The sequence below is a fragment of the Hemitrygon akajei genome, chromosome 5 (assembly GCF_048418815.1).
Source record: "Hemitrygon akajei chromosome 5, sHemAka1.3, whole genome shotgun sequence".
Lineage (NCBI taxonomy): Eukaryota > Metazoa > Chordata > Chondrichthyes > Myliobatiformes > Dasyatidae > Hemitrygon > Hemitrygon akajei.
In genome coordinates, this window is record NC_133128.1 from 124017837 (window position 1) to 124037356 (window position 19520).

Genomic DNA, 19520 nt, shown 5'->3' on the forward strand with positions numbered 1-19520 from the left:
TCAGAGCGATTTCCCAGGGCAGAAATGGCTAATACAAGGGGGCATAATTTTAAGGTGATTGGAGGACACTATAAGGGATGTCAGAGGTAAGATTTTAATTTTTTTTTATAAACACAGTGAATGGTGGGGGTGTGGAACACCCCGCCAGGGGTGGTGGTAGAGACAGATACATCAGGGACATTTAAGAAACTCTTAGATAGGCACACGGATGGGATGGATGGCTGAGTAGGAGGGAAGGATTAGATTGCTCCTAGAGTGGTTTAAAAGGCCGTACAGAGGTCAAAAGCCCAATGGTCCAATACTGTTCTGTAATGTTCTATGTTCTGTATTCTATGCCCCTACAGAGCAAATGCACAAGGCAAGTTGTTTTTTTTTTTTTTTTACACAGAACCTGGTGAGGCCTGGAATGCACTGCTATGATTGGAGGCAGAGGTAGACAGCATTTAAGAGACTCACATGAATATGCAGAGAAGGGAGGGATATGGTCAACGTGTGGGGAAGAGGGGTAAGATGAATTGGGAGGCGTTGGTTTATCTAGTTTGGCACAACAAAAGAGTCTGTCCTGTTTCGTTTTCCATGTTCTATGTAATTTGTCTCCAAAATGGCTACGAAACACAAAGATACAAATGTAAAGGCTCTTGGGTCAATTTGGACTGAATGCACGTTAAAAGCTATTGAATCATACCCCCTCAGATTTGGCAAAAACGTTTCTTTCTAAATGCATAGATTTATTTATAACTTCTACACTTCAAGTGCTAAGCACACATACAAAAGAGTAAAATGGGACATTATTTCAATAGATATATATTTTAAAATAACATAATCACAATACAAGTTTTAATTTAATCTTATCAATAGCATTAGCTGCTGTGGTGGTCACCATGCAAGCAGAGGTTTCTTGTCATTGTGGGATAGCTGGCATAGACAATTGAGCAGGATTAGGGCATCCTGGAGGAACTTGGCAGGCACCATATCAATGAACAGCCTGCGTAGGACCACAGGGTTGCATGTGTTGTTGGAGTAGGTGTTGGGACGTTGCTTGAGAATTCCATAGGTGTTCACCAAGAATTCACTGAAGCCTGCGTGGATGCCTGGTTTGTAGCTGAGCTTTTCCAGTTTTGCTAATAGAGCTGTGTAACGCTGTATCATTTCCTTCCACTTCGCCTGGTTCATTGTTCCATCGAGGGGGTTAATAGCAGTCTGTGAGGAATACACACGGAATTAATGTGCTATCCTCTCTCTTAACTTACGTGCAAATGACCCCCAGTGAGTCAGTACATCAGTGGGCACAAGCAGGTCTTTAGAATCACACAGTCATAGAACACTACAGCAGAGAAACAGGCCATTCAACCCATCCAGTCCATGCCAAACTGTTCTTCTGTCCAAACCCATTAACCCCCACCTGCACCACAGCCTTCCATACCCATCCCATCCGTGTACCTATCCAACCTTCTCTTAAATGCTGAAATCGAACCCGCATCCACCTCTTCCACCGGCAGTGCGTTCCACACTCTCCCCACCCTCTGAGTGAAGTTGTTCCCCTCAGGATCCCCGTAAATATTTCACCTTTCACCCTTAACCCACGACCTCTAGTTCTAGTTTCACCCAACCTCAGTGGGAAAGCTTGCTTCCATTAATCGTATCTGTTTATGTACAGAACAGTCCGTTCTGACCCATTGAATCTCACTGCCCACCGATTTAACTCTAGACAAATCACAGGGCAATTTTACAATGGCCACTTAACACACACACACTTTGTACAGACTTTCTTACAGAACATACCGGAATTGAACCCCGAACTTCAACACCCTGAGCTGTGATAGCACGTGTTACCGTGGTGACTCTAATACCCCTCATAATTCTGTATTCCTCTGTCAAATCTTCCCTCATTCTCCTACTCTCCAGGGAATAACATTCTAATCTATTCCACTTTTCCCTATAACTTGGGTTCTGAAGTACCAGCAATATCCATGTAACATCCTTGTAAGATATTCATCCTATTACAATGTTACAATTCCACTAAAGTATTCTTGGAATGTACAACCCAAGTTCTAATTTCTTTAATCAGATCAAACTTTCTCTGTGAGACATGACGTGTAAAGGTGGACAGGCGGAAGTACCTGTTTGATTTTCGATGGAATGTTGGATACCGTGTATCCATACAGCCTGGTTAGCTCTGGGAAGACGTGCATCAGGATCCTCCGATCCAGCTGGAATGCTATCTCCCCGATCATTCGACCGTTCCTCTCCTGGCCTGAGAAGGAGTTCACCTCTGCAAGAGTCGCCTGCTGTAAGTGCGGATTCAATGGAGGGATGGCCTTCAGAGGACACAGCCATATTAATGAAGTAGGTGGAGACACGACAGTGAAGCTCCAATGCAGGAGTGGGCCATTTGGCTCCTCCTGGCTGCTGTGCCATTCGATAAGGTCACGGCTTATCCTCACCACCATTTCCTTGCACTGACCATGTATAGAACATAGCCCATCAAATGCAGAATATATGGTAGACCGTTACAGCACAGGAACAGACCCTTGGCTCAAAACATTGTGCCAAACTAATTGAGCTCTCGACACCGAATCCACTCGGTCTGCACCCCTCCATTCTCTGCATGTTCACGTGCCTTTCCTAACCACTTTATCCCTTAGTGCATGGGTCACTGAAGGGGGACATGGATTATGAATGCACACAGTAGTTTTCTGCCCCCACAGAGAAAGTGCATCAGAAACCAGATTTAGGGGGAGAGGGGAAAGATTTAACAGGGTACCTGAGGGATAAGCTTTTCACCTAGAAGGAACAAGCTGCCAGAATACAGCAGGAAGGGACAACAACAATGTTTAAAGGACACATGGAAAGATACATGGGCTGGAAAGGTTTAGAGGGAAATTGGCCAAATGTGAGCAAATGGGACTAGTTTAGATGTGTGTCTTGACAGCATGGACAAGTTAGGCCGAAGGGCCTGTTCCATGCTGTATGTCTCTATAACTCTAAAATTCCACAGGTTCACCATTCTCTGCATCTCAGTCCTAATTGTTTTTCCATGCATCTTGAGACAGTAGCCCTTTTTTCAAGACCCCCAACCAGGGAAAACAAGCTTTCTGCAAACCGTCTATCAAGCTCCATCAAAGTTTTGTGTAATTCATTGAGGTGGCCTTTCATTCTTTGCAGAACACAGGAGTCAATTCAATCTCTTGCTGCCTTCCCAGGGTTCAATCCAGTGAACATTTGTTGTATTCCCTCTATAGCAAGTGCAAACCCACAGTAAGGCCTAATATAATCATAGCAAAATGTAATTGCTCCTGAACTTAAAGCTTTTTGCAATGAAGACTAACGTATTCTGTGCTTTCTTAACTGCTAATTGCGTATGCATGCTTTGTTTCAATGACAGGAACATACAGAACACCCAGGACGTGTTGTACACCTAGAAACAGCAAGAACTAGAGCACAGAGGCCTAAGGTGAGAAGAGAATGAGTCTTTAGGAACGTCAGGGGCATTCTTTTTTATCCCAGAGGGTGGTCACTATATGGAATGAGCTGCCAGTGGATGTGGTTGAGGCAAATACATTACAACATTTAAAAGGAACTTGGATGGGTATATCCCCAGGAGAGGTGTAGAGGGATACGGAGATATAGGACCGGGTCAGATGGACATCTTGGTCAGTGTTGACTGGTTAGTCTGAAGGACCTGCTTCTGTGCTGTATGATCCTTTGACTCTGTTTACCAACCTCTCGCCTTCACCATTTAAAAAACACACCGCCTGATGCACCAGACGTAGGAAGCGAGGTATCGGCTTTTATACAGGGGTCTGTGGGAGGAGCCAGACAGGTATATGTAGTTCACCACACCGCCTTGCTGCATTTCTTACAGCCTTTTCTGCCTCTCTCTCGCAACTCACAATCCAAACTAGTTTTGTGCTGTTGACAAATTTTAAAACTTGACATTCAGCCTCCTCGACCAAATCACTGTGAACTGGGGCCTGATCACTGATCCTTGCATTTCCCTACTCAACAGCAGCTGCCACCCAAGAAAAATGCATTTATTCCTCTCTCTCTTTCCAGTTTGTTAATAAATGTTCAGTTCTGGCCAATACCTTATACTCAGTCCTCTGAACTTTGCACACGTTCCTCATCAAAAGTCCTCTGAAAATTCAAATGCACCAATAGTTATTTCTTATCTATTCTACACACTTTTTCCTCTAAAGGATCTCCACTAATTTTGTCAAACCCAGTTCTTTATGAAGGATCTCAGCCCAAAATGCTGACTCCTTATTACTCTCCATAGGTGCTGCCTGATCTGCTGAGTTCCTCCAGCATTTTGTGTGTGTTACTCCAGATGATCAGCATCTGCAGAATCTATAGTGTTCTTCTTCAGAACTCATGTTGACTTTATCTAACTCTTTATAAAGGATATGTTCGTACAACAGCCTTTTTAATAGAATCCAATCTGTTCCAAAATGTGTAGAATGTTGGAGGATAGGAAGTTTCAATACCTTCATGGCTACCTCTTTTAGTAATTATGAAATACTGGGGATTTATTATTCTTTAATGTCACGCAGTTTTTAATGAAGACTTGTTTCTTTTAGTTCTTCCTTTTCATTGGATTCTTAAAAGTGTGAAGTGATTCACTTTGGAAAATTGAATTTGAAGGCAGAATATGAGGTTAATGCCAGGATTTATGTCAGTGTGGAGGAACAGAGGGATCTTGGGCTCCATATCCACAGATACCACAAAGTAGCCACACAAATTGATACGGTTGTTAAGAAGGTGTATGGTGTGTTGGCTTTCATTAGACAAGGGATTGAGTTTGAGAGCAGCAAGGTAATGTTGCAGCTCTATAAAACCCTAGTTAGACCACACAGAGTTTTGTGTTCAGTTCTGGTCCCCTCATTATAGGAAGGCCTTAGAAGCTTTAGAGAGGGTGCAGAGGAGATTGACCAGGATTAGAGGGCATGTCTTTTGAGAATAGGATGAGCAAACTAGGGCTTTTCTCAGTGGAGCGAAGGAAGATGGGAGGTGACTTGATAGAGGTATACAAGATGATAAGAGAAATAGAGCAAATGGACCACCAGAGACAGGGCAAAAAATGGTTAATACAAGGGGCATAATTTTAAAGTGATTCGAGGAAAGTATAGGGAGATGTTGGAGGTAGGTTTTTTTTAACCCAGAGAATCGTGAGTGCATGGAACACCTTGCTGGGGGTGGTGATAGAGGCAGATACATTAGGGGCATTTAAGAGACTCCAGCAACCATTCAGTCTTTTATCTTTTTCTTGTCTCCACAGACCCACAATTTCATCCCTTCCTCTCCTATTACTGGGCACAACCTGCCCATCACCTAACACCCCTCCTCAGTCTACCAGTCGAACTCCTACCTCATCTGGGTATGTACATTACACGGAGCGTGGATGTGCCAGGATGGTGGTGGAGATCTCAGAGTAGGTTAAAAGGATGGCAGAATATCCTGTGCCAATGTGCCTGTACTGTGCTGTAATATTCTATGTCCTATATTCCCAAGCATTTCTGGCAAGTTATTTGTGTCAACTTCCACAAAGTCAAAACCAAAGTATGTGCTTAGTTTGCACAACCATATCTTCCTCGCTGCTAGGTTCTACGTTTATCTTCACAGAAATACTCCTTGTGCACACTCAGAGCAGCTGTTAACATCAACTTTTATGTTTCTTACAAGCTTACTCCATACTTCCTCTCCTAACCAAACTCTTGGTCCCTTTCAGCCAAACTCCGAACTTGCTCCTAGACCTTAAAACACAAAACCATAAGATTATAGAAGCAGAATTAGGCCATTTGGCCCATCCTGATCTGCCTCTCTGACTTGGTTCCCTCTTATCTCAATTCTCCTTCTTTTGACTTTCTTAATATTCAATAAACTATTAACTTCCACTTTATATATACCCAATGACTTGGCCTGCACAGCCGTCTACAGCAATGAAGTCCACAAATTCACCGTCCACTGGTTGAAGAAATTCCTCCTTTGTTCTGAAGGGATGACCTTATATTCTGAGGCTGTGCCCTCTGGCCCTTGACCTCTATAGGAAAACATTCTCTCCATGTCTGCTCTTTGTAGGCCTTTCAATATTCAATAGGTTTCAATGAGATTCTCCTCTCGTTCTCCTAAACAATGAGTACAGGCCCAGAGCTATCAAACACACCTCTAAGTTAACCCTTTCATTCCCTGGGATCATTGTCATGAACTTCCTTTGGTCTCTCTCTAATGCCTGCACATCCTTTCCTAGATAAGGGGTCTATAACTGCTCACAATACTCCAAGTGCGGTCTGACCAGTGCCTTATAAAGCCTCAACATTACATGAACACAAGATAATCTGCCGATGCCGGAAATCCAGAGTAACACATACAAAATGCTGGAGGAACTTGGCAGCTCAGTCAGCATTGATGAAAAGAAATAAACAAATAAATGTATCCCTTTCCATAGATGTTGCCTGAACAGCTGAATTCCTCCCACATTTTGTATCGTTACTCAGCATTACATCCTTGCTTTTTATATTCTAGTTCTCTCTAAACCTCAACCTGAAACTTTAATTTCCACCTTTCTGTGTCTCTCTGCTGTGGCTCCGGCAGAGAATTTATTATCTTCATTAGTCCCAGATAGGGTTCTGGAAGACATGGTTAATGCCATGCCTTTATTTCAGAAGAGCACTAGAGACATTTAAGAGACTCTTAGACAGGCACATGGATGATAGAAAGGTGGAGGGCTATGTGGGAGAAGCATTCGATTGATCTTAGTGTGGGTTAAAAGATCAGAAAACCAACGTGGGCTGAATGGCTGGTTCAGTGCTGTAATCTTCGCAAGAGATTGTGCCTTGATGAGGCAGTGTGAGGTTTAAAAAGAGCTCAGGGATTTTCGGAACTTTTTGGTAGCTTGCAATCCTCACAAGAAGCCATTCATTGGTGAGGCAGCGTGAGGTTTAAAAAGTGCTCAGGGACTTTCGCAACTTTTTGCAGGCTTGGGCTCGATGGGGTTCAGAAAGAACAGGTGCAGGCTAGAACTTAAGGTTGAGAAGTTTTAGAAGCATAACGAGTGTAGTTAAGGCAGTGTAATCCTCTCCTGTGAGAGGTGGGATTTCATGTTACCTGGCTGTCTCCCTGAGGACTCCATCTGCAGGGAGTACCCAACTTCAGCTCCTCACTGACCAGGTCAAGGAAACGGACGGAGCAGGAGCTGGAAGCTCTTAGGATCATGCCGGAGGCAGATCCAGGACATGAGACTCTTACTGAGGAGGTCACACATAGTAGACGGGTGACCACCAGGAGAAGTGAGGGGAATAAGCAGTCAGTGCAGGGCTCCCCTGCAGCCATCCCCCTCAGCAACAAATATACCTCTTTGGATACTGCTGGGGGTGGGTGAAATGACCCATCCGGGCTGGTTACACTGTGGTTGGCTCCAAGGCTCAGCAGGGAAGGATGATTCAGGTAGAACGATAGTGATAGGACACTCAGTAGTTAAGGGGACAGACAGGAGATTCTGTGGCCATGAAAGAGATGCTAGGATGGTGTGTTGCCTCCTGGGTGCTAGGGTCTAAGGTGTCTCAGAGCGGCAGCAGAAGATTCTCAAGAGGGAAGGTGAGCAGCCAGGTGCTGTGGTGCACATTGGCACCAATGGCAGATGTAGAAAGGGGAGGAGGTCCTGTGCAGTGAGTTAGTGAAAAGATTGAAGAGAAGAACCCTCAAGATAATCTCTGGACTACTCCCAGTACCACATGTTAGGGCAGGAATAAGATGATAATATGGATGAATATGTGGCTGAGGAAATGGTGCAGGGGACAGGGTTTCAGATTTCTGGATCATTGGGATCTCTTCTGGTGAAAGGTGTGATCTTCAAAAAGGATTGGTTCCCCTGGACTAAAGCGGGAACCAATACCCTTGCAGGCAGGTTTACTACAGCTGTTGGTTGGGGAGGGTTTAAACTAGTTTGGCAGGGCGATGGGAACCAAAGTGATAGAGCTGAGGATGGGACATTTGGTATACAAATAGGTGAAACTGTGAGGAAGGACAGGCAGATGACAGGTCAAAATTCAGTCAATATGATGAGTTGAATTAAACATGGGGGAGAAAAATCGAGTAGGGTAATGAATACAGAACTGAAGCTGTTACATTTGAGTGCATGCAGTATACAGAATAAGGTAGATGATCTTGTAGCGCAGTTAGAGATTAACAGGTAAAATGTTGCAGGCATCACTGAATCGTGGCTGAAAGGAATCACAGTTGGCAGCTTAACAGCCAAGGATACGCATTGTATCGAAAGGACAGGCAGGGAGCTCTATTGGTAACAAATGAAATCAACTCCTTAGGAAGAGGTGACATAGGATTGGAAGATATAAAATACTTGTGGGTAAAGAAAAGAAACTGCAAGGGTAAAAAGACCCTGATGCCTCCAAACAGTAGCCAGGATGTGAGATATAAATTACAATGCGAGATAGAATAAGGACAATGTTACAAAGGACATGGGGGATTTCAATGAGCAGATAGATTGGCAAAATTGGGTTGGTGCTAGATCCCAGGAGAGGGAGTGATTAGGAAGCTTAAGGTAAAGGAACCCTTAGGAGGCTGTGATCATAATACAATGGAATTTGCAGTGCAGTTTGAGAACGAGAAGATGAAGTCAGATGTATCATTTTTACTTTGGAGAAAATGGAATGACAGAGGCATGAGAGAGGAGCTGCCAAAATTGATTGGAAAGAGACATTAGCAGGGATGACGATAGAACAGCAATGACTGGAGTTCCTGGAGGCAATTCTTCATCCCAAAGATGAAGAAGTATTCTAGAGGCAACCATGACTGACAACGGCGGTCAAAGACAGCATAAACGCAAAAGAGCGGGCATATGGTGTTAGAAAAATTAGTGGTAAATTAGAGGATTGGGAAGCTTTTAAAGACCAACAGAAGACAACCAAAAAAAGCCATAAGGAGAGAACAGATGAAATATTAAGATGAACTAGCCAATAATATAAAAGGAATACCAAAAATTTTTCAGGTATATAAAGAGTAAAAGAGAGGTGAAAGTGGATATCAGGCCACTGGAAAATCACGCTGGACAGGTCGTTTTGGGGGACAAAGAAATAGCTGAAGATCTTAAGAAGTATCTTGCATTAGTCTTCACTATGGAAGCTACTAGCAGTATGCCGGGGCCAGAAGTTGCTGTTACTAAGGAGAAGATACGTGGGAAGCTGAAAGGTCTGAAAGTAGATATGCCACCTGGACTACACCCTAGGGTTCTGAAAGAGATGGCTGAAGAGACTGTGGAGGCATTAGTAATGATCTTTCAAGAGTCTCTAGATTCTGGAATAATTCTTAAGAAATGGAAACTTGCAAATGTCACGTTGCTCTTTAAGAAGGAAGATAGGCAGAAGAAAGGAAATTATAGGCCATTTAGCCTGATTTCAGTGTTTGGGAAGATGTTGGAGTCCATTATTATGGATGTCCCTCTATTCTCAGGCTGTGCCTTTTAATCCTAGACTCACCCACTACAGCAAACTTCTCTATGCCCATTCTATCTAGGCCTTTCAATACTTGGTAGGTTTCAATGAGATCCTCTGTCATTTTTCTAAACTCCAGTGAATATAGGCCCAGAGCTATCAAATGCTTCTCATACGTTAACCCTTTTGTTCTTGGAATCATTCTAGTGAATCTCCTCTAGACTTTCTCCAGTGCCAGCTTATCCCTTTTTAGATAAGGGAGCCAAATTTGCTCACAATACTCCAGGTACAGTCTAACCAGTGCCGCAGCACCATATCCTTGCTCTTAAATTCTAGTTCTCTCACAGTGAATGCTAACATTGCAAATGCCTTCCTTATCACTGACTCAATCTGCAAGTTAACCTTTAGGGAATCCTGTCTATAGACTCCCAATTCCCTTTGCACCTCTAATTTTTGACATTTCTCCAAGTTTAGAAAATAATCTGTGCCTTTATTCCTTCTACTAAAGTGCATGACCATGCACTTCCCTTCATTGTATTCCATCTGCCACTTATTTGCCCATTGTCCAGATCTGTCTACGTCCTTCTGCAGATTTCCTGCTTCCTCAACATGACCTGCCCTCCACCTATTTTTGTATCATCCGCAAACTTGGCCACAAAGCCAACAATTCCAAATTGTTGACAAATAATGCGAAAAGAAGTGGTCCCAATACCAACCCCTACTGAAGACCATTAGTCACTGGCAGTCAACCCCCATTATTCCCACAAATGTACGTGGTATGATTAGGACGTCTTTAGGTGGCACAAAAACTTGCTGGTGTGACGTACAGGGAACAAGGTCGCCTGGGGTTACAAGAAGATGTAAATCATCTGGGGGGAAAGGACAAGGCAATGGTGGTCACTCTCTCCAGGTCTGGATCTACTTGCCCGAGAGGGGAGCAAGTAGAGGTTCATTGGACAAGTTCTAAGGATTGATGCATGAGATGAGAACAGATTGGGTTGGTACCTCTAGAGTTCAAATGCTCAAAAAGAGACCTCTTCAAAACTTCAGAGCTTCCAGAATAGTTAAAGAGCTTAACACACTGGATGCAACTAGATAGACAAATTGAGTGGGTGACAAATAGTATAGCAGTTGGCGTAAGGCTATTACAACACCATCGACCCCGGTTCAATTCCCACCGCTGTCTATAAGGAGTTTGTACGTTCTCCCTGCGACTGCATGAACTTCCTCCGGGGGCTTTGGTTTCCTTCCACATTCCAAAGACCTACGGGTGAGTAGATTAATTGGTCACATGGGTGCAACAGGGTGGCTCATTAGGTTGGAAAGACCTGTTACTGTGCTGTATCTCAAAAATAAAAACAGATGTTTCCATTGAATGAGAAGTCTAGAAGCAAGGGGCCAGGTCACCTAGGATGGAGAAAAGGTTTTCCCCACCATCCATAAGATCATAAAACATCAGAGCAGAATTAGGCCATTTGGCCCATTGAGTCTACTCTACCATTCCATCAAGGCTTATTTATTGCCCCTCTCGACCCCATCTCCTGCCTTCTCCCTGTGACCTTAGACCCCTTACTAATTAAGACCCTATCAACCTCCACTTTAAATACATCTAAGCCACCCAGGCCACTCCCTGCTGTTGGTGCTGTAGGCAGTACAGCCTTCAGGTCTCATGCTCCTGGCTGCAGTGGACACTGATCACCTCCCCCAGCTACAGCATCTTACTGTCCTTCCCTCTCTCCAGCCTTCTTGTCCATCCAAGTTGCCCACTCATGTACCAAGGGCTGCAAGAATTTCAAATCCTTCAGACAAGAGCAGGGACTGAGGCTCCTCTCAGATCCCTGTTATCTAATTCACTGACAGGCACGCCTTCCTGCCCCTGATGATGTGTAAATTCTGAAGAATCTAATCCAAGGTGAAATGTTTAAGGGGAACATGAGGGGGTTTTTCTTCACTCAGACAGTGATGAGAGTGTGGAATGAGCTGCCAGTGGAAGTGCTAGATATGGATTCAATTTCAACACTTAAAGGAAATTGGGACGAGTACATCGATGGGAGGGCTATAGAGAGTTAAGGTCAGGGTGCAGATTGATGGGACCAGGCAGGGTAATAGTTCAGCATGCGCTAGGTGGACCGAAGGGTCTGTTTCTGTGATGTAGTGCTCTGTAACTCTAAGGGGTAGAAGGTCAGGATGACTTTTTCCTTTATATCTGTCACTCCCCATAGCTCTAACTCCTGCTTCACAATTCTATTTATTATTCAGTGTGGAGTAGACCCTTCCGACCCTTTGAGCCACGTCACCCAACAACCCCCGATAACCTCAGTTTTTAACCCTAACCCAACCATGGACAAGTTTACAATGATCAGTTAACTGACCTCAGTACGTCTCTGAACTGTGCAAGGAAACGGGATCCAGCGAGGAAAAGCCAAACGTTCCTCTGTATAGAGATTCTGTACAGAGGATGCCGAGATTGAACTCTGTATGCCGACGCTTTGAGCTGGAATAGCTTAGCGCTAACTGCTACACTACCGTGGTGCTCTGTCTGTTTCATGATTGGTCATTTTTCCAATAAAGACATTTTCCCTCCACTATTAGCACACGTCGCACTTCATTGTCATTTTCCATCTGTCCCCACTAACACAGCGACCCTGGCCTTAACTTGTCAGAGGTATTTCCTATTTGTACATAAAATGCTGGAGGAACTCAGCAAGTTAGGCAGCATCCATGGAGGTGTGAGACCCTTCATCAGGACTGGAAGGGAAGGGAGCAGAAGCTAGAATAAGAAGGACGGGGAGAGAGGTCCCTCCAAAGATGCTGCCTGACTTGCTGAGTTTCTCTAGCATTTTGTGTGTGTTGCTCAAAATTTCCAGGATCTGCAGAATCCCTTATGTTTATTATTTCACATCCATAGCCATAAATCTATACAATGCAAAAACAGGACCTTTGGCCCATCACATCAAGGCTGACGAGGTTAGTTAGCAGTACTTGTTCCATTTACCGAATTCGGTCTACCACCATCTGTATCTTGGCAATTGAAGTGTTTGTCCAGGTGCTTCTTTAATATTGTGGGATTTTTTTTCCATCTAAATCTACCTCTCTTTCCCAATTCTGATGAAAAGTCTGTGACCTGAACACATTAACTCCATTTTCTCTTTCCATGGACGCTGCCGGTCTGCTGTTTGTAGCATTTGATAAACCGATATATTATTGTCTCATGTCCCAAAGTATCATGGAAAACTTGTCATACATACCATCCAAGCAGATCGATTCATTATAACAGTGTAGAGGTGGTACAAGGGAAAAACGATAACAGAATATACACTCAGTGGTCACTTTATTAGGTACCTCCTGAGTGTATGTTCATGGTCTTCTGCTGCTGTAACCCATCCACTTCAAGTTTCAATGTGTTGTGTGTTCAGAGATGCTCTTCTGCACACCGCTGTTGTAACACATGGTTATTTGAGTTATTGTTGCCTTCCTGTCAGCTTGAAGCAACCTGTTCATTCTCCTCTGAACTCTCTCATTAACAAGGAGTTTTCGCCCACAAAACTGCCGCTCACTGGATTTTTTTTTGTTGCTTTTTTTCATCATTCTCTGTAAATTTCTTTCACACAAACAATCATTCCATGGCCAAAGACACTTTTGATCACAGTTCTTCCACATTCTGATGTTTAGTCTGAACAGCAACTGAACCTCTTGACCACATCTATGTGCTTTTATGTATTGAGTTGCTGCCACATGATTGGCTGATTAGATATTTGCATTAACGAGAAGGTGTACCTAATGAACTGACCACTAAGAGGAATGTTGCAGTTCCAGAGGAAGTGCACTGCAGGAAGATAATAAGGTGCAATGTCATGACAAGGTAGATTGTGAGATCAGGAATCCATTTGCTGTACTAGAGGACCTCTTGATAGTCGTAGAGCGGCAGGACAGAAGCATTGGAGTGTTTTCAAGCTTTTCTATCTTCTGCTCAATGGGAGTGAATGCCTTTTAACATGCTCTGGCTCAGCCTCAGAATAGAGGGATGTCCATTTGGACCAGAGTTGAGGAGGAATTTCTTTAGCCAGAGAGTAGTGAATCTCTAGAATTCATGTCCGCAGATGGCTGTGGAGGCCAAGTCATTGGGGATACGTAAAGAGGAGGTTGATAGTGTTTTGTTTAGTCTGGGTGTCAAAGGTTACAGACAGAAGGCAGGAGAATGGGGTTGAGAGGAAAAAAATCGTCCATGATGGAATGGCAGAGTGGAAATGGCCTAATTCTGCTCCTATTTCTAATGCCTAGGGTGGATGGGGTCTTGCTGTCTGATTTACTGAGGCAATGAGAAGTGTGGAAACTGGTAACCCAATGCAGAGACCACTAGGGACTGTTCGGCAGGAAGAGATTACAGGGGAGGAGATGCGAAGGTTTTGATGGATTTTCATGCACAGGTAAGAAATTTAAGTTTGTGGTAATGTCAGTTCAGGTCAAAGGATATGAGTGAATGGGATTTGGTGTTAGATACAGGGAACAAAATCTTGATGAGTTGAATTTTTCAGAAGGTGGAATGCGAGTGTGAGGTGCCAGGCTAAGAACAAGTATTCTCACTCCACCGTGTATCTTCCCCCGTACAATTGTTAGAGCACACAAAGAAAGTGGGTTTCACAGGGAACATCGGTGTTGCACAAATTATCACGGACAGCTATCCAGATCTCTCAGTCTACAGAGACTTACGGGTCTTCCCATGGCCTCCCAGAAACCTTTCATGGGGCATGTACAAACCCTGATGGAGTTGCAGAGACATACAGCAAGAAACAGGCCCTTTGGCCCAACTGGTCCATGCTGAGCAGGACACCCATGTAAGCTGGTCCCACTGGGCTGCATTCATCTATGCCCAAGTACATTTTAATGCTGTTAATGTTAATTGTTGACAGGACAGAGAAACACAGACGTGTGTAGGGTGGCGTGAAAATAACCTCAAATAAAGATCTAACCTCCAACCCAATAGAAAGGTTTTTGACAATGTACAAGATTGAGGAGTTCCAAATCAGATCAGAGCCAGGTATGGCCACTGAACTCACCTGCTGTACAAATGCCCTATTAGGAGTTCTGCAATATACAACTGTGATAACCTTGAACAAATGTTGGACAGGATTGTCTTTTTATGAATGTTAGATGGTAACACTGACTTTACTTTGACAAAAACATGAAGGCGTGTACCAACAGTCTCGAGGGCAGCTTCTATCCCCTTTCTATCAGACTCTCAAATTGTCCTCTCATATGCTAGAAGTAAATTTGATATCTCTATCTGCCTTACTGTGGCCCTTGCACTTCGTTTGTCTCTACAATACACGCTTTCTGCAACACTATATTCTGCATTCTGTTTATTGTATTACCTCGATGTTCTTATGCATGGGGTGATCGTATGGATGGCACAAAAACAAAGCTTTTCACTGCATAGAACACTACAACACAGTACAGGCCCTTTGGCCCACAACATTATGCTGACCTTTTAACCTACTCCAACATCAATTTCCCCTCCTACATAGCCCTCCATTTTCCTATCATCCACATGCCTATCTTAGAGTTTCTTAAATGCCCCCAGTGTATCTGCCTCTACCACTACCCATGGCAGGGCATTCGATGCACTTCCTATGTAAGCAACTCACCTCTGACATCCCTCATCCAATTCCTCCGATTGTCTTAAAATTATGTACCCTGACATGAGTCATTTCCACCATGTGAAAAAGTCCCTGGCTCTCCATTCTATCTATGCCTGCTATCATCTTGTACATCTCTATCAAGTCACCTTTCATCCTCCTCCAGTCTAGAGAAATGCTCTTGGTTGCTCGACCTATCCTCATGCTCTCTAATGCAGGCAACATCTTGGTGAATCTCCTCTGCACCCTCTCTAAAGCTTCCATCTCTTTCCTATAATGAGGTGACCAGAAATGAACATAACGTTCCAAGTGTGGTCTAACCATGGTTTTATAGAAGCGCAAAATTACCTCGTGGCTCTTGAAATCAATCCCCCAACTAAAGGCGGCCAACATTCCCTCCACCTTCTTAACCACCCTATCAACTTTGAGGGATCTATAGACCCAGAACACACAATCTATCTGTTCCTCCACACTGCCAGGATCCTGCCAATAACCTTGTAATCTGCCTTCAAATTCAACCTGCTGGTCCTGTATGTACATGTGACATTAATAAAGCAATACACCCCCTCTAGAGAATTGACTGGTTAACTAATCTTCAACTGAAGTAGTAGTTCATGCTCAAAGCTAGCCATACAAAGACTTACCGTTCATGTAAAACACTTGTGTCTTGTTTCCTTCCTCAAGCATCAGCTTTGTAGATTTGTCAGATGTTTCTGTTTCTGAGAGCAGGAGCTTCTCGATCGTGGGTTGGGCCTTGGAGTCGGAGAGCTGGCTATTCATAGTTTCACGGTAGGGGACACAGGAGACGTTGGGATGACTGCTTTCGAACAGCTCAGCCGTGCGACAGTAACTGAGGACTTTAGCTGGCTCTGGTCGGCCGAGGGTAGATTTGTAGCCCTCTGTGGGGGAGTCATCGGACAGTGAAAGTCTGAGAAAAATCTCCAGGGTTGGACTTAGCTGCCGGTTATCACGGGGGCTGGACTGCTCTGCTGAATGGCTCAATGGGGCACCTATGCAACATGAGTCATAAACATGGGGAGAGGTTATCAGCTCCCAGCTTCAACCCTGAATCCCATCCTTTTGTATCGAACTTGCATGCTCTCCTTGTGACACTTAGGTGTTCCCATTTCCCAATTTCCTCCCACGTCCCAAAGACATGCAGGCTGTTCAATTAAATGGCCACTGAAATTGTCGTCTGATGGAGGGTGGGGTGGAGGGGAGTTCATGGAAATGAGAGGGGGTTACAGGAAGATTACATAGGAAGACCATAAGACATAGAAGCAGAATTAGGCCATTCGGCCTTTCGAGTCTGTTCCACCATTTCATCAGGGCTGGTTTATTTTCCTGCTCGTCCCCATTCTCCTGCCTTCTTCCCATAATCTTTGAAGCCCTTACTAATCAAGAACTGAATATACCCAAATGGTCTCCACAGCTGTCTGTGGCAATGAATTCCACACAGATTCTTCATCCTCTGGCTAAAGAAATTCCTCCTCCTCATCTCTGGACATTCCTCTTTTCTGAGGCTGTGCTCTCCGGTCCTAGACACCTCCACTTATAGGAAACAGCCTCCCCATGTCCACTCTATCCAGGCCTTTCAAAAGAACAAAAGAGATTGCTCTACATAGATGCGGTGGGCTGAAAAGTCCTCCTTGCGTGGTCACAAGGAATGGTGTAAATCCTCTATTGTATGGTGTGCTTTGAGTCATACAGCACAGAAACAGGCCCTTTGGGCCATCTGGTCAATACTAAGATAGTCCCATATGCCCACGTTTGACCCGTCTCTCTCTAAACCTTTTCTATCCCTGTAGCATCCAGGGGCATTTTGAATGTTGTTTTTATAGCTGCCTCAGCCACTTCCTCTAGTAGCTCGTTCCACATACTGACCACATTCTGGGTGAAAACATTGCCCCTCAGCTTCTTATTAAATCCCTTCCCTTTCACCTTAAACCTATGCCCTCTAGTTCTGGGGAAAAATCTGTGCATTCACCCTACCAGTGCCCTTAGTGATTTCATACATCTCGATAACACCATCCCTCATTCTCCTATACTCCAAGAAGGTCCTAGCTTGCCCAACCTCTCACTGTAACCCATCCAGGCCTGATAGAGATCAGATTAGTCTCCAGCAGGGGCACTGATATCACCATCAGACACCTTAGAACGGTAACTTGTCATTTTACTGACGTGTTGTTTAAGGAGACAGGGTGTTAACATGTATTACCACAGAGCTCAGCTCGTGAGAGGAAACTGCAATGGAAATTCTGCTACAAGTATCACTGCCAAGGGATCACAACACGTTCAGAGACCGCACCTCTATATATTTTCATACCACACAATCATTTTTTAGTCCATTTATTTGTAATGGGGTGCACGGGCTGTCCTGGGAGGTTAGACCCTCTGGTGAAGGGGCTTGTTGTGTCCACCTGGGGCAGCTCGCTCTCCTTTGGTTCCCCACCAGACACTCGGCTCTCACCTGTGGACCCTGTTTGCCTGTGTCAGCAGGATAGGCAGGCTAAACCCGGTGAGGGTAGCTGGCGGGCCTCAGACCCTGGTGAGATAAGGACATGCCTGCCCTAGCGCGCGAGGCAAGCTCCAGTGGCCTGGATGGACGAGCTCCACAGTGAGAGCCAACAGCCAGGAAGGTGGTTCTGCAACGCTTGACGGAGAGCGAAGGGCATAACTAGGCACAAAAGAAGTCATGGGCACCCCTGCCTTAGATGCTGCCTGACCCGCTGAGCTCCTCCAGCATCTTGTGCGTGTTATGCTGGATTTTCTGCATCTGCAGAATCTCTTGTGTTAAAGGTCCCAGGAAGCACTGTGGAAGTATTTTCACCAGAGCTCACATCATTGCAGATTCAAGGGCAGGAAGAAGAAGAAGAAAGCCTTTAACTCCGAGTGGAGTCATCAGTACGCCGTCGTGACAGCGTTTTTTAGCAGGCTTTCTTATTCTTACAAGACCGAGTTGCTAGCTCGACGCTCAACCCAGCGCGGATGGAAAGCGCGCAAGGGAGCCGGCTGGATTCGAACTCAGGATCCTTCGCTCCGAAGTCCGGCACTGATGCCACCATGCCACCAGCCGGCTCAAGGGCAGGAAGGGATGGGTACTAAAGTCTGGGCCTTGACAGCAACCTATAACTGCTTTGAAGAAGCAGGAAGCACCCCAGGAACTCAGTGGGCCGGGCAGCTTCTGGGGAGGGAAAGTAACAGTCACCGTTTCAGGCCAAAACACTGGATGTTCAGTTCCCTCCATAGATGCTGCCTGGCCCACCGATTCCTTCCAGCGTGCTGTCTGTGTTGATACAAATCTCCAGCAACTGCGGTCTCACTTGTGTCACCAAATTGAAGACTGGTTGGTCCTGAGTCACTGAAAAGTGGCCACATTTCCTCCGGTATGGGGGAGGATAATCCCCTTAGTGCACAGTGTAATGTTCTCCAACAACTCCAGAAGGAAGCATGTGAGGTTACACCAATACCCAGAATGAAACTTCAACAGATTGCAGACATGGGAATTTGGTGCAGCAGGCAAGTCCCTTAAAAGTCCTGCAGCAGATGAAAAGGTAGATAGATAAATGTAAGTTAACACAGAGAAACTCTTAGTGGGTAAGTGAATGAAATAGAAACAAAGTGAGTATCAAATAATCAGAAACCACAACTAACGAATTAGTCTGAGTAACTGTGGCTTGACAGGGCATGTGGAAAACCCAAGGACAATTCCCTTAGCATTAAGTGTCGTCACTTTGCTGGTCAAAAAAAACACGAAGACAGGAAAGAGAATTAAAGTTCAAAAATGATTTAACTCACTTGTAGAATCCAAATCCTAATATGAAAATTAAGAAGTTGTGCCGCAGTTGTGTCATTCATCTTGGGGACAAATTTATTTCAGATCTGAACCCTGCCACCCCCCCCCCCCCCCCCCCCACCCCCACATTTCCTTTTTGCCTATGGAATAACCTGAAGTACTTTGCAAAGTAAAAATCCCAAGGGAAGTCCAAATGGCAGCCAAAAGCCCAACAGTGTGAATTACCTCGTTCTGCTGAACCTGTGGTGGAGAGACCAGAAGTTGGGGAACTGTTTGGCTTCTGTCCGTGTTCAGGTGCAGAATGGGAGCACTTGAGACTACGCAGTTCTTCAATTTCTTTGAGGACTGTAAGCTGGTGCTTTAAAGCTTTGTTCTCAGCGGTGAGCTTCACATTATCCCGGCAAATCTTTTCGCTGTCATCGCACATGGTCAGGAGGTGAGAGAAATGAGCAGGGGAGGATGCTGGGGTGTCCATAACAATGTAGGCCCAAGAAGCCGCATTGTGACGTCACGACACTAGAACATGTCACCAAGGGCAACAGTGACCCAGAGCAGAACCCAAGACCCAACATTGCCTCCACAGAGCACCTGCTTGTCAGAATGGCTAAGAGCTCTTCTGATGTCAGTGCATGGTGTGTGGAT

At 44.8% G+C, this 19520-nt stretch overlaps 1 protein-coding gene across 2 annotated transcripts; it reads right to left on the reverse strand.

Annotated features, from left to right (window-relative positions):
* Positions 1 to 788: 788 nt before the first annotated feature.
* Positions 789 to 19305, reverse strand: LOC140727368 (uncharacterized). Of its 2 annotated transcripts, XM_073044643.1 has the most exons (4): positions 19104 to 19305; positions 15727 to 16092; positions 2121 to 2272; positions 789 to 1200 (listed from the first exon to the last, which is right to left on the reverse strand). In XM_073044643.1, exons 1-4 carry the CDS (start codon positions 19303 to 19305, stop codon positions 877 to 879), a joined length of 1044 nt encoding a protein of 347 aa, XP_072900744.1. In that variant the 3' UTR covers positions 789 to 876. The 2 variants fall into 2 exon arrangements, 1 of the variants encoding a protein (XP_072900744.1); XR_012098831.1 differs by lacking the exons at positions 2121 to 2272; positions 19104 to 19305 and having other exon boundaries at positions 1085 to 1200; positions 15727 to 15842.
* Between the last annotated feature and the right edge of the window lie 215 nt (positions 19306 to 19520).

Excerpts from the sequence above, each read along its gene's own strand:
- LOC140727368 (XM_073044643.1), bottom strand. The coding sequence starts at position 19,305 with ATGTGCGATGACAGCGAAAAGATTTGCCGGGATAATGTGAAGCTCACC. Across the intron at positions 16,093-19,103 it reads CACAGGTTCAGCAGAACGAG|GTGCCCCATTGAGCCATTCA; the intron begins GTAATTCACACT and ends CATGTTGCATAG. Across the intron at positions 1,201-2,120 it reads TTCCATCGAAAATCAAACAG|ACTGCTATTAACCCCCTCGA; the intron begins GTACTTCCGCCT and ends TATTCCTCACAG.